This window comes from Lygodium microphyllum, chromosome 16 (assembly GCF_053477565.2).
Source record: "Lygodium microphyllum isolate KBCC chromosome 16, Lygodium_microphyllum_v1.1.10, whole genome shotgun sequence".
Classification (NCBI taxonomy): Eukaryota; Viridiplantae; Streptophyta; class Polypodiopsida; order Schizaeales; family Lygodiaceae; genus Lygodium; species Lygodium microphyllum.
Window position 1 is genome coordinate 79,649,408 of NC_141150.1, and position 22,221 is coordinate 79,671,628.

A 22,221-nucleotide genomic window follows, 5' to 3' on the forward strand; every position below is an offset into this window, starting at 1 on the left:
GTGATCTATTATACTGTCACCTTCATCCATGTTCACATTGGCCAACTCTCTATTTAAATAGGATATCCTAACATCAAGTGCCGAAACCTGTAGAATACCAAGAAGGATAGGAACCCCTTCTCAACCTAGATATCGATACCGAAGAAGGAAGAGGAGCCTTAGGATGTTGGACTTCATGTGGTGCCAAGAACCATGTGGATGAAAATGACCAAGCATCCCTACTTGAAGAGCAAGGATAGAAATCACTACCATGATAGCATCAAGAGAGATGCTGCATGACCCACAGCAGGACAGCAAAAACACGCGTACTCCAACAGTCACTCGGTGGGAGAGATAGCAACAGCCTTTTCCCTAGCCCCAGATGCTGAAAACATGGGCTAATCGGACTGTAATGACGCAGCAAATGGAGATCTCCAAACAACAAGGCAATGGCTGGAAACAAGTCGCCTAGGGCTGGATAGTGATGGGCTGCAATCGATGATGGCTCGACAAGAGATGGTAGGTAGGTGGCTGATGGCTGAAATCTGCACGGTAGAGTAGGAAACCTGCACAAAAGGATAAAGCTGAATGGTGGGCAACCTGTCCATTTATAGATGTTGAAGGGTGTCCCAAAAAATTAGGGTTTTAGGGAACCACTGAAACTCTCTCAAACCACGCACCAAATTTGCATTTTTCATTAATAAAGTGTGTTTTGGGACTGCTTAAAAATGCTAATCAACTATAAAGCATGGTTTAGCTCAACATTGGAGAACCTTATTTTATGGTTGTTTGCTGCTTTTTCTATGCAGAATGCATAAAAGAACAGAGAATACTTCATGAAACAAATACTCCATATCATGCCCAGAAATCACAAAAACTCAGAAATAATCATATGACAATATAGATCTACTCTACTCAGCACTACAAATCAAAGAATAAGAACCATAATGCATAAAGCATACTGTAAATAGAACAGATACACTAGAAATGATGGCGCCAACTGCCAAATCCTTCATATTTCGAAGTATATCCATCATACATCAGAAGTAGACATCAAAAATGATCAAATAGATAAAAAGGATACACGAAAATGCCTTATTGGGTCACGTTTTTACAACTACCCAAAAAACTACACTTCATGAGGCAAAGAACTGCATGAGACAATTAGAGGCTACCACACACATAGAACTAACACAACTAAGGTCTAACCATGCTAAGGGTATAATACATGATCAATATATTGTGAGACCATGACCATGGCTAACACCTGGCACAGCACAGTGGATGGCTAGCATAGCCATGACTAAAACCCTTACATGATATATAAAGTACAAATGCCTTATCCAAAACTATCATACCTAATGAGAAAAATTATGCCTTACTCATAACCTTTCACCGTAAAGTAAGCCACAGAGAAAAACCATAAGTAGAGCCTCTCTAGTAGGGTACTTATAGCCTTCTACTGAAATTGCATAAGCCCCTCAAGAGATAGTCAAAACAAAACATAAAGGCATAATCATAGAGGCATACATGTCAAATATGAAATAAGTATGATGGACAAAGACAGAAATAGATCTCACAGTGGTACATCAAAGTAATTCATGCGCTAGGAGGCTCATGAGCATTATGACAATCCATAACAGACTGCTCATGAACATGATGCTCCTATAATCCAATAGGTAAAACATCCATATCATGAACCTTCTCAAGTGTGAGATCTCTAATCTTAACCCGTTGGTTAAGATCCTGCAACACATCATTAATGTCAGCCCGAACTGCATCATCAACCTCAGTAGGCCGATTTTCAATACCATGAACCTGTTTAAACTGCTGCAAAACAATAAGGATGTCCACAAGTCGATGATACTCAACTTGCAAACCATTCAATTTCTCCTTCAACATGTCTTTCTCATGAATTGATGCCTCCATATTCTCGGACACAAATGTTTGCTGCAAAACTGCATAGGGCCAAGATATAACCTGAGACATCCAAGAAGCAATACCGACCCACTAGTCATGCATTAAACTGGTCAATGTAGTCCTCATAGATGCTAAGTCCTGCTGCATAAAAACCGATCCATCAAGATCAACCTGCATATCACTCAAGAGTTGCTTTTCCAATCGAAAAAGAGGTTGCAAACGAGCATCCAACAATACTCTATCAGCTTTCAACTTAGCATTTTCTTTAGCCAACAAATCAAGCTCACAACTAAACTTATCCTGCATAGTAACAGTCCATTCCTTAAAAGCAATTGAGGACAATTTACATTTAGCCAACATGTCTGCATAATCATCAATTTGCCTCCTCAAGGCACCAACTTTGTTCTCATGCAATTGCCTCATTTTCTTCATTTCAATATGCATAGTGTTCTTTTCGGTCTTCATGCATTCCAGCTGCTCTTGCAAGGATTGCACCACTTCTAACTTGACTGCACCACCTGCATGTAACCCAGTGATAAACCGATGCAAACCTACAGCATAAGAGCAAGCCTCATCAAGGTTTTAAGGAACACATCCATCATAAACCACTTTCCTGTTAGAAGACATATCACCACTATGCTACATAGAATCACTGATCTTGGGCATAGGCATAGTCTCCACTTTGATTTTGGAGAAACAAACCTTCTTCTTGACCCCTGTAACCACTACATCCTCATGAACATCAACATTCTTAACATCATCATTTAGCCATTCAGAAATATCTAACGGCATAGAAACTCCCAAAGGACTAGCATGAGAGATGTCATGAGAAGAAAGTTGCATAAATAAAGGATCCACAAAATCCTTTCCTTTGTCATTATCCACATGAACTGAAGCATCAACATGAGACAAATCTGTCATAAATGTCAACAAGTATCCCATCCACCAATTTTTGCTTCTTAAAGGTAGTGACCTTCTCCATCTCTGGAGACTCGCAAAGAGACGGATGCAATGCACATACAACCTGCAAATGTGCATATTGTCAGAGTGCAGCGGTGCGGAAGCGTAGGACTGAGAGAGAGAGAACGCAGAGAGAGAGAGAAGAGAGAGAAAGAGACAGTGGAAGATAAAGATCTGCTGTATAAAGTGTGCTGTATACAAAGATATGCAGATATATACACGGGCGCAGTGCGCTAGACTGCGTGTCTCCACCTCGACAATGCAACCTGCTGTTCACCTCGAAGTCCGCTGCAGTCTGCACTGTCTCCTGTCTGAAATCTGCGAACAGAGACAGAATCTGCGCGAGCCACCAGCCTGTAATCTGCGAGCAGAAGAGTGTGGACAGAAGACTGAAAACTCGGCTATAAATAGCCAGGATCTGGGCTCCAGAAATAGCCGACTGTACTGCAGTCAGTCGGACTACCACGTGGCAGTCCGACTGGACTGTGCAGTCCGGACAGGCTATGATCTCTAACACCCCCTCTCAGAGCCTGGGCGGGGCAGACACCTGAGGGATTTGGAATGTCTCCGAAGTAGAGCCTGGGGAAGTGCCTTCGTAAACAAATCTGCAAGATTGTCCTCCGTCTTGCAGTACTCCACGTTGATGGTCTCATCCAGAAGCTTCTCTCTGATGAAGTGGTACTGGATCTCTATGTGCTTCGTGCGGGCATGAAAAACAGGATTCCGTGCCAAGGCAATGCAACTCTCATTGTCGCATTGCAGCAAAGTAGGACGAGTCTAGGGGCAGCCAAGCTCCTCCAACAATCTCCCAAGCCACACAGCCTCACATGTGGTGGAAGACACAGCCCGATACTCCACCTCAGTAGACGAAAGGGCTACCGTGGGCTGCTTCTTGCTACTCCATGAGACAACACCTGCACCCAAGGTAAAACAGTAACCTGTAGCAGACCGCCTGTGGTCCACGTCACCGGCCCAATCGGAGTCGCTCCAACCTGCAAGAACAACATCTGAACCACCTCTGCCTGCGGGATAATGAATCCCTAAATCAGGCGTCCCCCTCAAATACCGAAGTATCCTCTGAGCAGCCTGCCAATGCACCGTCTGAGGTTCACTCATAAACCCTGCCAAGAGCCCAACAGCAAAACAAAGATCAACACGAGTGTTGAGAAGCCAAATCAATGATCCAATCAACTGACGATAGCGGGAAGCATCCGCCATGGGAGAAACTGAATGGGAAGTGGCCTTCCAGTTCGGATCCATAGGAGTAGAAATGGTCCGACAATCCTCCATCGCAAAAGAAACCAAGAGCTCCTGTACATATCTCTGTTAGAGATAAAGATCCCCCTCTGAGACTGATAAATCTCATGGCCCAAAAAGAAATGGAGTAGACCCAAGTCCGTCATCTCGAATGTCCGATGTAAAGCTGCCTTCGTCTCTTGGACCTTCTGTGCATGATCACCTGTGATAATCAAATCATCAACATACAACACAAAAAGCACACAATCAGCCTCGGCAGTGTGTACATAAAGCTGCGGATCGGCCTTAGAACGCCGATATCCCAACTGTGACTGAAGGAACGAATCAATCTTCTCGTTCCATGCACGCGGAGCCTGCTTGAGGCCATACAAGGCCTTCTTCAACCTGTAGACTTTCCCATCTGAAGATCCAAATCCAGAAGGCTGCTCGACATAGATCTCCTCCTTCAAATCACCATTGAGGAAGGCCGACTTCACATCCAACTGATAGACAGGCTATCTCTTATGGCTATGGCCAGCCAAGGCAAGAACAACTCGAATAGTCGCCATGCGAGCAGTGGGGGCAAAAGTATCATGACAATCAATCCCTGGGCGCTGTGCAAAACCTTTAGCAACAAGGCGAGCCTTGTGCTTGTCCAAAGAACCATCGCTAAGGTACTTGGTCTTGAAAACCCATTTGATACCAATCACCTTCTTATTCGGGGGGCATGGCACGAGTGACCAAGTGCCATTCCTCTCAATAGCCTCCAACTCGGCTTCCATAGCTTTCTTCCATGGTGCGGACTGTAAAGCCTCCTTCACGGAGGTGGGCTCTCGATCCTGCATAACACGGGTCATCAAACAATAGTTAGAGCAAACAAGCTCCGTAGAATGTGCCTGGTGTCTCCGTGACCGCCGCGGACCATCCTGCGGTCCCCACTCCTCAGGGACCCCCTCGATCCCTGAATCACGGAGTGTGTCACGGGCCCAACGAGGAGGAGGCCGGACCTCCCCGCGTCTCTCTCCATCAGCTGAAGACTCTGGGATATCCACCGGTGGTAACTCCTCGGGGGTGACCGGTGGAACAGTAGACTCTGTGTCAGAAACAGAATCAGAATCAAAAGGCGCGGGCTCCAATGGAACTGTAGCAGGAGCCCAACTCTCCCCTGGATCTCCAACAACGAGATGCTCCTCACCCGCTGGTATGGCCGGAACCTCCACAAACCGCACATCTCGACTGGTGTACACATCCCACTTGACGAGATCATACAGACGATAGCCGTGGGACTGGGAGTTGTAGCCAACAAATACCTGTCTTCGGGAAGCTGCTTCAAATTTATCACGATGAGCCTTGGGAATGTGAACATAGGCATCACACCCAAAGACCCTAAAATAAGAAACATCGGGCTTAGTCCCAAAGTAAGCCTCAAAAGGTGTCATCCCATCAACGGTCGAAGTGGGGGATCGATTAAGGATGTGGACTGCAGTAGTCACAGCCTCGGCCCACAGAAACTGAGGTGTCTGTCGGTGCTCCATCATGGTGCGCGCCATCTCGATCAGACTGCGGTTTTTCCGTTCAAGAATGCCATTTTCTTGAGGAGTGTTTGTATTAGCAAACTCCTGGTGAATACCTTTATCTGCACAAAAACGAGTAAACTCATTAGAAACAAATTCATCACCCTTGTCGGATCGCAAGGTCTTCAATCTCCGACCTGATCACTCAAAGAGAAGCCAATCCTTGAAGTGGGAGAAAGCTTCTGACTTCAATGCCAAAAAATAGGCCCATGTCATCCTACTGTAGTCATCTACGATCAGCATGAAGTACGAGCTCCCACGCAAGGACTCGTTCCTCATAGGGCCACAAAGATCCGTAGATACAAGCTCCATCGGTGAAGTAGACCGCCGCGAAGCTTTGTGGGGAATGGCATCCCTATGCTGTTTCCCACGAATGCAGGAGACACATGGCTGCTGGCTCACCACTATGTCCGGCAACCCTCGAACAAGCTGTCCACGTGACGCCCTCCGAAGATAATCATAGTTGAGGTGACCAAACCGAGCATGCCATAACTCTAACTGTGCCTGAGAGGTAAGAAGAAGAGTAGAGAGGGCGGTGGAAGACTTCAATTTATAGATGCCGTTCTCCTCATATCCGGATGAGAGAACCTTCCGAGATGCACGATCAAGGACTAAACTGCACCAAAAGTCCAAGGGACCAAATCTTATGAACTGACAGAAGATGATATCCTAAACCTAGTACATGCAAGACCTCTGAGGTATGGATACCGCCGCGTCCATCTGGAATAAGCTGCATCTCACCCCATCCTGCAATAGACACGGAAGAGCTATCTCCAATGAGAATCTGCCCATACGAGGGTCGCAACTGGGCAACACCATCTGATGAAGGAGTCATGTGCCGAGAGGCACCACTGTCAACGATCGACTCTCGAGCCTGGGGAGCCGTCATCGCAGCATCAGAAGCATTCGGTGTAGAGTCCTCAATGACAGCTAGATGAAGAAATGCAGCTGATGAGGGTGCAGCCACCGCTCCAGAATCCTTCGTATCCTTCTTGTTGGTGTCCTTCTTGTCTTTGTCAGGGCAGTCCTTCTTCCAATGGCCAGTCTTTCCACAAATATGGCATGTGGATTCTTTGTCCTTGTCCTTGTCCTTCTTTGACTTGTTATCCCCCTTCTTCTTCTTTTGGTCCTTCCCCTTCTTCTGAGAGGCTTGACCTGTCAGTGCCTCCGACTTGGAAGCATTATGTCCCTTTAGTTGTTCCTCTTGGTCCAAGACCATAGGAACCAACTCTTCCCACCGAAGAGTGGACTCACGCCCCGAAGCAATAAGGGCGGAGTAGAAAGCACCGAATCGTGGCGGCAACTGGGACAAGAGTGTGATCGCCATGTCTTCGGAGGAAATCGGCTTCCCCGCATTCTGAACCTGCATGTGAAGCTGTCTAAGCTTGTTGATGTGCTCCCACAACGAAGAAGACTTGTTCACGGACAAGGTCCACATCTGAACCTCCAAAGAAACCCACTTCATAAGGGTCATCCGGTTATACATCTGATCAAGCTCCAGCCATATCTCCCGAGCCACCGTCAAGTGCTCGATGTGAGCTATCACGGCTGTAGTACAAGACAGAAAAAGAAAGGAACGAATCCTGGCATTCAGTTTGTCCCAGTGAGACTGTGCCTTGGCCAACTCCGCACGAGCATCGGAAGAGAGTTTGGACTCATCTCTCACCGAGGGCCGGTCGATCTCCTCCTATACAAGCTCCGCCAAATCGTAGGACTCAAGGATGGCCAACATCATCACATGCCAGATGCGGTAGTTGTCGCTATCGAGCTTCTGATCTGCGGGAAGAGCCGGTAATACAGGCACCTTCCGGTCCATAATCGTCTAGAACTCCAAGTCAATCTCTGTAGACATCTTCACCTGTAATGCCTTCACAAACGCAAAAGCAGCCCCCTCTGACTGTGAAAACTCAACCTGCTAGGGCTCTTCCGCGTCCCAAAACTTCTTCACCCGCTGGAGGCAATGAAAAAGCAAAACTTGCACTTGATTCAGCCTTGTTCCGAGGCACAGCCCTCCTGCCTGCCCTCAAACGCTGAAAACGCAGCCTTGTGTCGCGATAGAAACTCCTCTTCAGGTTGGTTCTGCACTCAGTCAGCCCTTTAACACTGCTCTGATACCATGTCAGAGTGCAGCGGTGCGGAAGCGTAGGACTGAGAGAGAGAGAACACAAATAGAGAGAAGAGAGAGAAAGAGACAGTGGAAGATGAAGATCTGCTATATAAAGTGTGCTGTATACAAAGATATGCAAATATATACACGGGCACAGTGCGCTCGACTGCGTGTCTCCACCTCGACGATCCAACCTGCTGTTCACATCAAAGTCCGCTGCAGTCTGCACTGTCTCCTGTCTGAAATCTGCGAACAGAGACAGAATCTGCGCGAGCCACCAGCCTGTAATCTGCGAGCAGAAGAGTGTGGATAGAAGACTGAAAACTCGGCTATAAATAGCCAGGATCTGGGCACCAGAAATAGCAGGTCGGCTGCATTAAATGCAGCCGACTGTACTGCAGTCAGTCGGACTGCCCGGACTGCCTGGACTGTGCAGTCTGGACAGGCTATGATCTCTAACACATATAGCCCAGCAAGCATAGCACCAACCATGCTTTTCTGTTGCTGCTTCCAAATAGTCGAAACATGCACTTCCTGCATCAATTTGTCATAAAGAGTCCCATGCCGATTTGGCATTCCAACATTTTTTGCATACCACAGAATACCAAAAGTGTCTTTGGTGATTACATCCGCCTTGATAAGCAATAAAAACTGTTGCATGTGTTAGCAGTCATGTTTGTCATGTCTTGTCATCTCCTGCCTCTGAGCCTCAATCTGAGTCAGACGAGGACTTTAGGAGCTCTGACTTGTCTATTACTTGTTTTGACGGAGGAGATAGCTCATTTTAGAGCACTCAATTTATTGCATTTCAGTGCATTTTCTCCTCCAGTCGGGATTTTATGTCCATTTCCCGGGGCAGTTTCTGCATTCTTCAGCCTGCCTCACCTGCCGGACATTGTCCACCCTTTCTGGGATTTTTCTGAGCATTCCTGGCATTTTTACCAGCATTAAATGCTGGTCGGGCATATTTATGGCCTCAAATTTCAGGTCGGCCAGTTTTTGGGTTTTTTGGCTATTTATAGCCATTTCCCACTTGGCAATCAGTTGTATTATCATCTTCCCTCCTTTGGCAGGTGCACACTCCGACTCCGTCATCTTCCTCCCTCTTCGGTGCTGCCATCATCATCAGCCTGATCTGGTGCCCTCACTGACGCTTCGGGCTGCGTGCAGGGACTGATCAGTCCATTTCAGTGTATTCAGCATTCATTTCAGTCAGTGCAGATTTTCTTCCTTCATTTTTTGCTTTCTCTCTCTCTCCCTCTGTGTTCGTGTTTCTTCTTCCGTTGCGCTCTCACATGGTATCAAAGCCTAACTGAGAGCACAGAGGAGAGCGTGGGGAAGTCCCTTCCACAAACACATGCATTGCAAGTACCAAAGGCTACTGGGTCTTCTTTGTAGCAAGATGAGCCTATCACCATTCCTAGGTATCGGTAGCTCATGCAAAAGTCAAGCATTACTCGTTTCCCTAAGACACATATTGGCCCACACAAATCAGCCATGATTCAAGCCTAGCAGGATAGTTTACTCTGTGTGAACTATGTGTAGAAATTACATGGCACGATGGATAGAATGTGAGCAAGGAGTAGAGAACACACGGTAAATATGAGAAGAACACAAACTGCTTAATTTCAAATGAACTAATACAAAGACGGCTCTGTCCACCCATGTGCTTCCACTGTGAAACTTAGATAACGTTCCAAACAGATGATAGGCAAAGAGCTTAAGGGTAGCTCGAAGAACTCTCACTAGGTGAAAGATAGATTAACGACATAGTTAGATGGGTCTTCCCTTTATAGCCTGGGAAGGTAGTCTGGTCAGCATATCCGACTATATTATGAACCTTCCCTAGTCAACTAGGGAATATTTCCTTTACCGCTTCCACACCCCATGACTTGATGCATGTGCCTCGAGTTGCTACCAAAATAACTACTCTATCTAACCCAAAGGCTAGATCCACAAATGTCACCTTTTTGCCATCCGATCACATAGACCTCATCTAATATACAAGTCAGGATCCACCCAATGTCCATACTCGCACATGGCTTCTCCTCATAATAGGAGACTTACAAGTTAGAGCACCATTAATCATAGTGGCACCTTACGAGGATGGGACATTGAGCATATCTGACACTATGTCCTTATGTCACAGATTCTTGAAGACCCTGAGCCTACTCTAGTTGATGAGCCTTTTACACAAAACCTTTGGCAAAATGCTATGCACGTTGAGCTCGATTCTATTGAGTGGAACTAGACTTGCGAGTTGATTCCACATTCCAAGAAGCGAAAGGTGATTGGTGTGAAGTGGATCTATAAGACCAAGTATTGTGCAATGGATCCTTGGACAAGCATATGGCACGGCTTGTTGCCAAGGGATTTGCCCAACGCGCAAGGTTGGCTTACTCAAAGACCTTCGCATCTACACCTTGAATGTCCACTATTTGAGCTATCTTGGCTCTTGCACTCGTCACCATTGGTATGTTTTCCACATGGACGTCAAGTCTACCTTTTTGAATGGTGTCTTGGAGAAGGAGATTTATATCTCACAACCTCCTAGTTTCTTGTGCAAGGGAGAAGGACCGTGTTTATAGGTTACGGAAGACCCTCTATGGCCTAAAGTAAACTCCTCGAGCTCGGTACTAGAGGATTGATCAATTCTTCTTTCAAAGTGGCTTTCATCGTTCAGATCATGACAACAACCTTTATTACAAGATTGAGGGTGACAGGTGTGTCTTGTGTTGAGAAACCCTTCATCCTTCACCCGCAATTTGCATTTTTGCGTTTCTGCATTTTGCGTTTAGGGTTTGCAGCCCCAAAAAGGGGCACCATCCTAGATTGACTATGCCTATTTATAGGCCACTCTCTCATTCATTCCTTACGGATGATTCATTCAATCCGTCACCTCGTCTCTCCAGCCTCTTCACTACTCTCACATCCCTTCAGGAGGACATTGCGGTTCGTGGTTCGTGGATATCTTCATCATCTTCCTTGTGCTACGGCACCCTTGTTCCCTTGTATCACATTCACTCCATGATTCAAAACTTCATCATTCCATTCATCAGAGTTTCTTCTCTCTTCTCTTCTCTTTTCCATGTTTGCCGAGTTCACTCTATGTTCCTCCCCGCCAACCCTACTATCTCGCTAGTATGTGATCTTTTGACATGGTATCAGAGCTGGATCTGCTCAAACAGCTGCAAAGATCCTCCACTCTAGTGAAGGCAAAGACCGGTGGTCGGTTCGACATCCACTTCTCTTCTTCTTCCACTACATCAATATCTCGTTTTTGTACGTTTCAGGTGTCTTCAGCTTACTGCCCACACCCCTTTCGTGGAGGACATCGCAATCTCAGTTGTCCCTTGCTATCATCTACAATCTGGCGCCTGTTTCCAGCCTTCCACCCACAGTTTGCAGCTGTTTACAGCAGAGCGACTGTTGCTGATCACTCTCCATTCAGAAAACAATCTCATTTTTGCAGATTTCAAGTGTTTCAGCTTGCTCCCCACACCCTTTCGCGGAAGACATCTCAACCAAAGCTGTCCATTGCTGTCTCCATCAGTTGGCACCTAACTTCCAGCCCTCTTCACGTAGTTCGGAGCTGATTCCAGCCAGGCGACTGCTATTCCTGTGCAGACCTGCTGCCGTACAGCCTACCACATCATCACAGTCCTGCTACCTACGTTTTTAGTATTTCTCTCTCTTGCTGCCTGCGTTTTTAGTCTTTCTCTCTCTTGCAAGCTGTCTTACCTGCGTTTTTAGCCTTTCTCTTTCCTACAGGCTGTCATGCCTGCGTTTTTAGTCTTTCTCTCTCCTCACCTGCGTTTTTCTACTGGTTGCAACCTCTTACTACTGGTCACATCCTCCTCCCACAAGCAGCTCACTTCCAGCCCTTCCACTACCCTCACACCCCTTGAGGCGGACATTGCGGTTTGTGCTTCACACTGCCCTCACATCCCTTGAGGCGAACATTGCGGTTCATAGTTCATGGTGGCTAACCTCTTCCTTCTTTAGCAAGGCACACTGGTATCTATCACAAGGACATGAAAATTTTATGCTTTGCTTATGTTTAATTGACATTTGATTAAAGGATTAATCAAATGTGCAATTAAAAGATGCACATGTGTTGCACATGTGAGGTGCAAGCTACTTTTTCACAGTCGAAGGCCAAAGGACCCTGTGAAAAAGATGGGTGTCAAAGGCAAAAGTTGTAACAAGTTACACTTGTTAGATTCTAGGTGAATTTTGGGGTCAGTTTGCTCCTAGGACCATTAATTGGCCATTAAGTGTCAGTGGTAACACTAGGGACTAGGCATTAATTAATGGATTAATGCTTGTCCAAGGGTCAATTAATGCATGGGATCACTTTGGGTTGCAAATGGCCTAGCCAATTAATTTTTGGATAGGCAAGGTCAATTTTCTAGGCATGGATTAAGGGCTGAATTAATTTTCAAAATTAATTAATTCTGAAAATTAATTAAATGGATGGAAATTGCTGAAAATGGATTAAGAAAGCTGCCACTTGGCAAAACTTTCCCATGCAAGTGGAGGGAAAGGCTAAATAGGGCTGAAGGGAGAGGGAAATCTCGTTTTTTCATTTTGGAGTTGTTGGGAAGAGGTGTTGGACTGTTGCTACCAGCTTTTGGGGCCATTTCCCAACCATTGGAGACCATTTTGGTGATGGAGATTGCATATTCTTGACCTTGGGAAGCTGGCAATTACTGCTGATGCACTTTCTCCTAAAGATCACAGTCTCTCATGCTCCTATTGTTGTTGGTGCATCCATTTGGGACTGGTACAGCAGGGCAGCCGCTGATTTTGATCAGTTCTTCGCGACAAATCTCAAAATTTTCTCTTTACAGCATTCTCTCATCTCCTTCAACCTATGCTCAGCCATTCTCAACAATTCTTAGCCATTCGGAGGAGATCTCAGCCATTTTTGGTGGGCTGATCTGTAATTTCTGCAGTAAACCCTAATTTACAGCAGAAATTAAGGTCTAGCAACCACCTTGGGATCCGTGCCAAAGTTTGAAAGCTCAAGGGACTGAAATCAGTAGCTGATAATTGAAGATTATCAAGGGATTTCAAGAGCCAGCTCATCCCAAATTGATTTGGGATAGCATTTGGCCAGTCAAGGGTCAAATTGGAAAAGTCGTCCTAGGTGAATCAAGGGGCAAATGACCCAAAAGGCTTGCTAGTCATTTATGACAACAAGAGCAATTGGTTAGCAGAAGGAGATTGAAGAATCTCGAGTTGTACTCCTTTTAATTGAATGAATGCTAAAGAAATGCCGCAAGGGGCACCAATTTTGGAGCCAACAGGGTATCTACTGTCCAAGAATGTTATGGTAAAGTGTGTATTTCATTTTATGTGCATTTATTTATTGCTGTAATTAACTCTTAAATCAGGTTATCACCACCCATTCCAAGAAGAAAGGCTGGTTTCAAGGTTCCATGGCTTCTTTACCAACAGATGTCCAGACTACTGGGTGCTCCTACTATGGCATCACCGGACACACCACCAATGCTTGCCGACTTCGACCTTTGCTCCCCACCCCCCAGAGTATATGCGTCTTCCACCAAGCACTCCTTGTGCCACCTCTCCTTTCTGGGCCACAGAGATCGTTCTACATCGGCTATCAAAGAACTATGCTCAAGGCAATAAGACACATCCGATGCGCACTAAGTCCTTTCGAGCACATGGAGGATCGATTGGCGCTACAACCTCCTGGAGATTATCGCAATGCCAGCGACAGTCTTCTCCTACCTATTTTCGGGTACAGTGGCTACCACGGCCCGCGGTTCTGCCATCCACTCCATCGAGAGACAGTGATTGTTTGATATCGTCTCCTCATTAGTCTGCTCCTTCGAGAGATAGCGGCTGCTCGACTCCTTCCTCATCTTTGGCTACCCAATCCGCTCCACCAAGAGACAGCGACTGTTGCCCACCTCTTGCTCATTTTGAGCCCCACCCTTCCCTACCCTCGACTACTTAGGTTCGAGAGGCTATCTCTGGGAGCTCTTCGGCACCCCAGATACCTTCTTTGGCACAACCGGCGGCACTTCCTTCGTCATCAAACATTTCAAAGTCCGTGATCCATGAGTTTCTCGATTCCTATCTACTTCAGAGGGGGATTCACAGGGGGATGTTATTTCTTTGTCCTCAGAGGGGGCATCTACTTCTTCTTCGACTTCAGTGGAGGCCTCTCCACCTCCCACCTCAGACGGGGAACCTACTCCACATGAAGTTATTCACCTATCCTCTACTTTCTTGGGGTGGTTGTCTTCAACCAGTCATCTCTTCTACTGATACCCAGGATCTTCAGGTATCACCTAGATCGGGACCTCGGAGGTTCAGCCGCAACTTGGTGACGAGGCCTTCGTATTCCTTCCAGCATGGATGCACAGAGCTAGTAGCTTCTCTCCCGAGGTTGAGTTTCGGGTTCTCCAGTTCACTCTATCTATTGTTCTTTACCGCAGGTTCCTTTTGCGGTGGAAATCTTGGATCTTCGAGATCCTCTACATCTTCTTCCTCCTCTTCTCTTCTTGCCTTGGTCACTTGGTTAGCATGGAGCCACCTTCCGAGATCGAGTACGGGCATATCCTTATGGTTCTCGTCACCACACAAAGTCTGACATTCCTCCTATACATTGCATGTTTTCATCATCTTTGTACTAGGGCACTTGGGCAAGTGAACAATTTCTCCACGAGGGACACTATCCAAGTGACACCTATTGCATGAGCATTCTTCAACATGTAGCATTGCATCTCCACCTCACTCTTCTCTTATTCCCCTTTTTGGGCCTGAGAGGGGGTATTGAGAAACCCTTCACCCACAATTTACGTTTTTGCGTTTCTGTGTTTTGCGTTTAGGGTTTGCAACCCCAAAAAAGGGGCGCCATCGTAGACTGACTGTGCCTATTTATAGGCCACTCTCTCATCCATTCCTTACGGCTAATTCATTCAGTCCATCTACCTCTTCTCTCCAACCTCTCCACTACCCTCACACCCCTTCAAGAATCAGGACATTGCGGTTCGTGGTTCGTGGTTCGTGGCTATCTTCATCATCTTCCTTGTGCTATGGCACCCTTGTTCCCCTGTATCACATTCACTCCATGATTCAGAACTTCATCATTCCATTCATCAGAGTTTATTCTCTCTTCTCTTCTCTTCTCCATGTTTGCCGAGTTCACTCCGTGTTTCTCCCCGCAAACCCTACTGTCTCGCTAGTACGTCATCTTTTAACACTTGTTCATTTGGTATGTTGATGACCTTATTATCACAGGAAGTGACTCATAGAGGTTGGTTAGACTCAAGAGAACTTGAGAAACAAGTTCGACATGACAGATCTTCAGATCCTAGACTTCTTTCTTGGTTTGGAGATTTATGTGATGGCATAGGGCATCTTCATATCCCAACATAGGTATATCTCCCAGTTACTTTCGAAGTTTGGAATGGCCAAGTATCGACCTATTTCTTGCCCCATAGACCCAGAGTCCAAGCTTTTGGTGACCTGTCACCAGCTTCCAGATGCTACCCAATATAGGTGCATGGTTGACTCATTGATCTGGCTTATTTACACGTAATCGACTATTTACTTTGTGGTGGCATTATTATCTTCTTTATGAAGACTCCTACTTACGCTCCATGGAGGGCCACTTTATGCATTTTGCGCTATTTATAGGGGACTCAATCCTATGAGATCATGTATGGAGAGGGCTCTCTTTTTGGATGGAGTGACTCAAATTAGACACATGAGGTGGTTTCGACACAATCCATTTCAAGTTATGCTTTCTCCCTTGGATCAAGAACTATGCATGGAGTAGTAAAAAGTAACCTACTATGGCAATTTCTTCTTTAGAGGCTGAGTATGGTGCTCTTTGTTTCACAACTACCAAGGCAGTTTCGCTCTACTAAATATTAGCGGAGATTGGCTTTCCATAGACATGTCCCACTCAGTTGTGCATGGATAACTAGAGTGCCTTAGCTCTAGCCAAGAACCCCGTGTTTCATGCTCACATGAAGCACATAGAGGTTTGGTATCATTATATATAAGAGTCATGGATTCCAAGTTAGCGGTGGTCTATTGTCCTACGGCGAATCTCTTCACAAAGCCTTTACCCAAGGCTTCCATGCTTCATCACATGAGATTGTTGGATCTTCAAACTCTCCTGAGATCTAAGAGGAGTTGTTAGCCTTCCTTATTTTATCAATTTGTCATCTCCTGGCTGTGAGCCCTAGATAGAGTCTGACAAGGACATTTGGAGCTCTAATTGTGCCTTTCTTCCCAATTTTTGGTGTGTTTGTCAATTATGCTGCCCTGCCAGATGGTTTCCAGCCCCCAGGGTGACTGATTTTTTCCAAACTGCCTGGATGCCAGCTCAACATTTTTCCCGCATTATTTTATGCTGTTGACTGCATTAAATGCAGTCAGCCAGATTTGCTGATTTCCAACTATATATAGCTGGTCACTTTGTTGGGGCAATCATTCACTTTTTTGCCTCACAAGTGCTCCATTAGGTGGCTGCAATCTCCTCCTTCTCCATCATGGACAGCAGGCTGCATACGCTCTCCTTCTCCATCACCGTTGACAATGTTGTCATCATTATTCAGTGAGATCCGCTGCCCTCATTGATGCCTTGGGCTACACGTAGGAACTGATCAGTCCTCATCGAATTTAGCTGCCTTCTTTGTTCAATGCAGATCATTCTTCTCTTTCTACTTTCTCTTCTTCTCTCCCTTTCCCTCCCTCTTCGTGATTCTCTTCCATTGCACACTCTCATACAACCAACAAGAGGATTTGTCTAACATTGCCCTTGAAAGAGTGATAGAAGTCCATCAAGATTTCCGAGAAGAGGGGTTTTCAAACGAGGGAGGAGAGAAATAGTGGGGTCTTTATTTTCTCCCTCTCTCTTTTTTCTTTTTTTTATTGCTTTTGGGGGAGTGTTCTTTTTTTTTTTTTTTTGGGGGGCGGGGGGGGGGGGGGGGGGGGGTGATTGTGATTGTGGCAGGCCACTAGCACAGATAGATAGATGCTCTATGGTTGATTGACATAAATCCGATGTCACCCTAGCCCAAACTAGATCCCAAGTCAAAAACCAGCGGAAATACTGTGGTACCAAAGACCATGCTTGTATCTTTGTGAGCTCAAGATTATGCAAAGTTCTCTTTCTATAGCCTAGAATAACAAGGGTCGCCTGCTTTCAGCAAGAGTATGTATTAATGCGGAAAATCATGAGTGACTCTCGTCAATTCAGCAGACGAGCGAAGCCCCATAAATCTGGTCCAAACATGAAGAATTTTTCAATTTTTTCAAGAATTTATCGTGAAGAAAGAAGCTTAATTTTGATGGTGCTACCTTAGGATTGAACTGCATTAACCAGGCCTCTGATGGGGGGGTCTCCAAGGTGGTGATGGTGGCATTGCTGTCGACATCGAAGATGCGGACGAGGCTGTCGAGGGACGTGGAGGCGGCGATGGCGCCGGACGGGTGAGCGGCCACTGCGACGACGCCGAGGCCGTGTCCGGTGTTCATGCACTCCTGCTGGAGGTCGTCCCCTTTCCACAGCTTCACGCTCTCGTCGAGGGAGCCCGTGATGAGCAGGGCAGGCCGGGATTCGGTGGCGGGGGCCCATGCGACGGCCCAGATGGACTCGTGGTGAGCATTGGGGATGGTCTTGAGGCTGGCAAGCTTCATCAGTCTGCGTGAGGTGACAATGGCTTACAGTACAGTAAGACAGATACATAGACAGAGAGACTACTCTGCCCCCATCACAGAGCTTACCAGTGAAGAAGTATCAGAACATGCTTGTTTTCGAAAAACACCTCCGAGATTGTAAAACAATCTATGTATATTTCACGGGGCTATGGCTTGAAAATACTAATTTTGAATTTTGACTTGAAGGTATATATTTCCATTAATAATTTTCGTTGTATCATGTTAATTATTAGTTAATAATATTATAAATAGATATAGATTGATCCTTTGGTGGAAATCTCTCTCTCTTTCGTTGCATTAGGGAAGTAGCAACAGTAGTAGCACTGCGAGTTTTATATGTGTGTCTTTCTATGTTTTATCAAATCCTAAAACCAAAGTAATCAACTTATCAAAGGTCAATATTTACAATATAGAGAGGGCTAAGTTAGCCACAAAGAATTATGGTGCAATAATAAATAAGTTGTAAATTCCCAAGTTTTCAAACAATGCTATGCAAGATTGAAAAGTACAACATTCTTCATATATTACCATGCAATGCATTATCATAAGTTACACATAGAAACAAGTTAGGAAAAACTAATCTTGATGAAGGGTTGAATCTGTTACCTAAGTAGTAGATGAGGACTTGCTTGTTTTGCAAATTGTGTTTGCAACCACAATAGTAAGTAAAAGACAATAGGAACTGCAAACTATGCATATGTGTTTTTGTGCAAGTGGAGGCTATAGGTGGGTTGATAGTTGGTATGTCAACTCTGGGCCGGTGTCCTAAGCAAGGGGAGGTCCAGCCAGAGCAGTGTATGCTCTAAGCAAGAGGACGTTGGATATAACATCTTTCAATTCAAAAGCTCTTCTGAATACTATAGAGTAAAACCACATTTGAAAATGTTAAAATGCAACCCAAGGCCCAATCGAACTCCAAAACCATTGGGTTTTTAACTTGAAAAAACATTGATTCCTAAGATGCCCTACCCTTCATTGGTTTATATCAAAGTGTTGCATGTATTTTATAACATGTCCTAAAAAACTCTAAGCTTTCTCTCTTCAAATCCCTAACCTCCTATTCAATTCCAAAAACTTGAACATCCCCTCCTCCCACTTGGAAGAAACATCAATCCCATTGCCCTCCAAAACCAACCACTACATTAATTTTTCATGAGGCAAGTCAATACTTAAGAATAATGCAACTCCATGCTTAAAGAATAATCTAGCAATTGCAAAAGCTTAAGCCCTATAAATCTTAAACACATTTTCTAAAACTATGCTTCCCTACTCTCTCTTAGGTCCTTATATCCCCTCATCCAAAAGTCTTAGGTCCTTGAATTCCCCTTACAAAAGTCCTTCTCCACTCCTTGGTTCCTTAAAAAAGAACCTAAACTCTAACCATCTCCAAAGCCCTAAATTCCCAACCCCTACTAAACTCTAACCCTAATATTTACCTTCTTAAAAATCTAGCAACCCCCCAACCCCAAACTCTAACTCGGCTATCAAGGCCCTCCCTAAAACTCTGACCCCCTTAATTGATCCATACCAACAAGACCCCATCCTTAAAACCCAAATCTATTTAAAGTTCTAATCCCTTCTCCAAAATATCAAACCCTTACCCAAATGCATGACCACCCAAAACCCAATGAGAGAGAGTGTGTGAGAGAGATTCTAGATGAGCGTAGAGACCTTGGCTAAAACCTCTTCCAATAACCTCATCCCTCTATGATTCCATATTGGCAAAGTTGTTTTCATTAATGAATCAGGCTACATATTTGTAAAGTAGTTTATAGGGTAATGTGGACTTCCCTTCCAAAACTTTGAACCCTTCATGCAAATGATCACAAAAATGTGTCCCCATAGTTTGCCACCTAGTTTCTATTTGATGAACATGATCAAAGTACACCCAAGTGTGACAATTACATTGGTGCTCCCTAAATATGTTAACCTTCAACACCAAAAAAAAAAAAAAAAAAACACACACACACACACACACATAGAGTGTGTGAAATATGAGAAAGAGAGAGAGGAAATAAACATGGAGACCTTGCCCAAAAACTCTTCCAACGTCCTTCTCCCCTTATGTTTCCAACTTCGTAAAAGTTCTCCCTAGTTTTAATGTGAGTGAATCAAGTTGCATGTTTTTTATGCAAGATAGTTTGTAGGGTGGGCATGGCGTGTAATAAAATGTAGCATGTAAAATGCACGTGTATGGAGTGACTCTCTAATATCTCCATATATGCGTAAAGTGATCCATTTTGAGGATTATCCTCGACATCCAAAGTCTTCTAAAAGGTCTTTCACACATTAATTAAGATTTAGATCATTGCTCAAAAATTTTCTAACATTTTAAGCTTCATAACAATTCCTTTATTCTTGACTTGAATTTAAGATGTCTCATTGCCTGCCATAATTGCTTTAGAGAACTTTTTGGCTCATACAAAATCTAAACTCTTTGAGTACTACTAACATGAATGCTAATTTGTGAAGAACTTGAAGGATAACTTTCATGTGATCAAGAAAGTAAGAAAGGATTTGTCCCATAAAGCCAAGGTGTTTCCCCTTCGCTTGATGAAATCCAACATATTTTGCCACGCTTGGGCCATAGTCTATGGGCCACCTACAAGTGTGGGATTTTTATTCTAGTGCTTGCTAGTAGTGCATCCATTGAAATTCAATTAGGTGGTCCTACCTTCTTCTCTCCACTTAAGACAAGCCAATGTTTAATTAGTAGAGACCACGGGTGTGATGCTTCCATTCTCTTGAAGAGATTACACATGAGCACTTCGGCTTTATGGGCAAGGAAGGGGATGCCCAATCCACTCTCTTCTATTTGAGCAGTGAGGAGCACCCACGAGATAGACCTCCACCCTATAGTCAAAGCCTAGTAACCCACCAATGATGGTTGATTTGCTTGTTATGCCAAGTGAAATGGTGTTGGTTGTTCCTCCAAATGCCGTGGCAACATCAAAAAGAGATTGTGCAATCTCAAACTCATGCCAAAGGTCCCTTTCTTGGGTTAGCATCATATAGCCTCCATGAGATTGATCAATCTCTTTGCCAACTCGTTCCACAAGATAGCCCTTTCGATAGACTCATTGTACCCATATGCCCATAGATGGAAACCACCACCAGCATATCACCTCCTATCTCAATCGATAATCTGACAGCGTTGCCATCACCTCTAGTCATAAATACAATCAGACTCAATGCCTCTTTGATCACCAATGTAGTGCCCCTAATTCCTTGCTTGCATAGATCCCCAAAGACTACATACCCCTTGAAAAAGATTTTCTAGCCCTCTTCATGGCCAAGCTTCACCTCTTGAATTAATTACTCTTCTTTAGTAGGGTGTAAGCTACATCCTTCTTCTAATCTCTTCCCATGCCCTTGCTAGTCCACATTACCACCCTTAGTCTCTTCCTAGCTGGTTTATTTGTAGATAAAGATATTTGCCTCTTTGCTTTCGTGATTCTCATCAAGCACAACATAAAAATTCCTATCCATTAGTGACTTATGAGCTAACTATTTTGAGGGAGATCTTATTTCTCTTGCATTTTTTCCCCCTATGTTTTATGTGGATGGATGTTTTCTTTCTCATCACCATTGGGAAAGCTTGGAGCTCTTGGGATTGGTGATCAAAGGTAGTTGGCTTGCTTTGTGCATGTCCATCTTCTCATCTTTTAGCCTTCCCCCCCCCCCCCCCCCCCCAATGGTGATTCCTACATTTTCTCTCTTCTCCAATAGGAACTGAACAATGTTTCATTTCTACTTTCTTTGTTGACATGCTCACTCCCTCTTGAGTCCTTCTTAGGGCAATCCCTTGCATAATGACTAAATTCTCTACTATGATGAAGCATGCATCTGACCCTCTCGTAGCTTTTGGTCCAACTCTACACATCCCCCACAACCACAACCATGGCATAATCCAGTTCCACGATGTCATTAGGCTTTGATACCTTGATTGCATTTAGCTATTCATCCTAACCATCAAGGAGGCACTTAGGTCCCTGCATGCATGCAAAGGAGCTAGCCACCACATCTCGGGGAAATTTGTTGTTGTTAGGCCTTAACGGGCCTTTAAAGAAAGATACAATGTCTTTTACTCACTGGCTCTAGAATATTTACTTTCCTATAGCAAGAATGTGAATAACGAGCCTTATTGCTTCTTTGCCAAAATATGAAGTCCTACATACCCTTTATGAAAAGTTAATACGCATCGAAAGGAAGGAGTGAAAAACTTGCAATAAGTATACAAACGGAAGAAGAATAACACACTCTAATTGTATTTGAGACTCACAACATCTAAGTAACATAATGAAGTGCAAATGATATCATTGAGTTTCTAAATCATTTGTCTCAATATTAATGGCATACTTAAATATATTGATCACTTATAAGGTACAAATGTATGGATGAATGCAAAAACTATGAATTATATTAAGTTTCAAAAATATACAAGTTTGTTGGTCATGTTTTCTTCTCAATAAAGCCTAATGTATACGAGAACAATAATAGTCACAATGAAGTGTATTTGGGAGGACCTTTCACCAATGCCCCTCTTGCCATTGCTAGTTAGCTATTGATGTTACTAGCCATTCCTTTGACCCTAGATTTGCTTTTGTCCTCACCTTTGGCCATGAGTGCTAGTCTTAGTGTTCACCCCACGATATCTCATCTATGTTTAAAAGTATACCTCACCTCTTGGCTTCTTTGGAAACATTTCATCCACTGACCTTCCCTTATTTCCATGTT

General features: G+C 44.5%; 1 protein-coding gene across 1 annotated transcript in view; it reads right to left on the reverse strand.

Moving 5' to 3' along the window:
* The window catches only part of VIP3 (Transducin/WD40 repeat-like superfamily protein), a 39,927-nt gene extending 22,299 nt beyond the window's left edge, over positions 1-17,628 (reverse strand). Inside the window, exons 1-2 of the mRNA XM_087696005.1 lie at positions 17,551-17,628; positions 17,125-17,467 (exon numbers count right to left, since the gene is read on the reverse strand). Of these exons, the coding sequence (XP_087552131.1) occupies positions 17,125-17,463 (339 nt within the window). The 5' untranslated portion in view covers positions 17,464-17,467; positions 17,551-17,628. The remainder of the gene's footprint in view (positions 1-17,124; positions 17,468-17,550) is intronic.
* Positions 17,629-22,221: the final 4,593 nt, after the last annotated feature.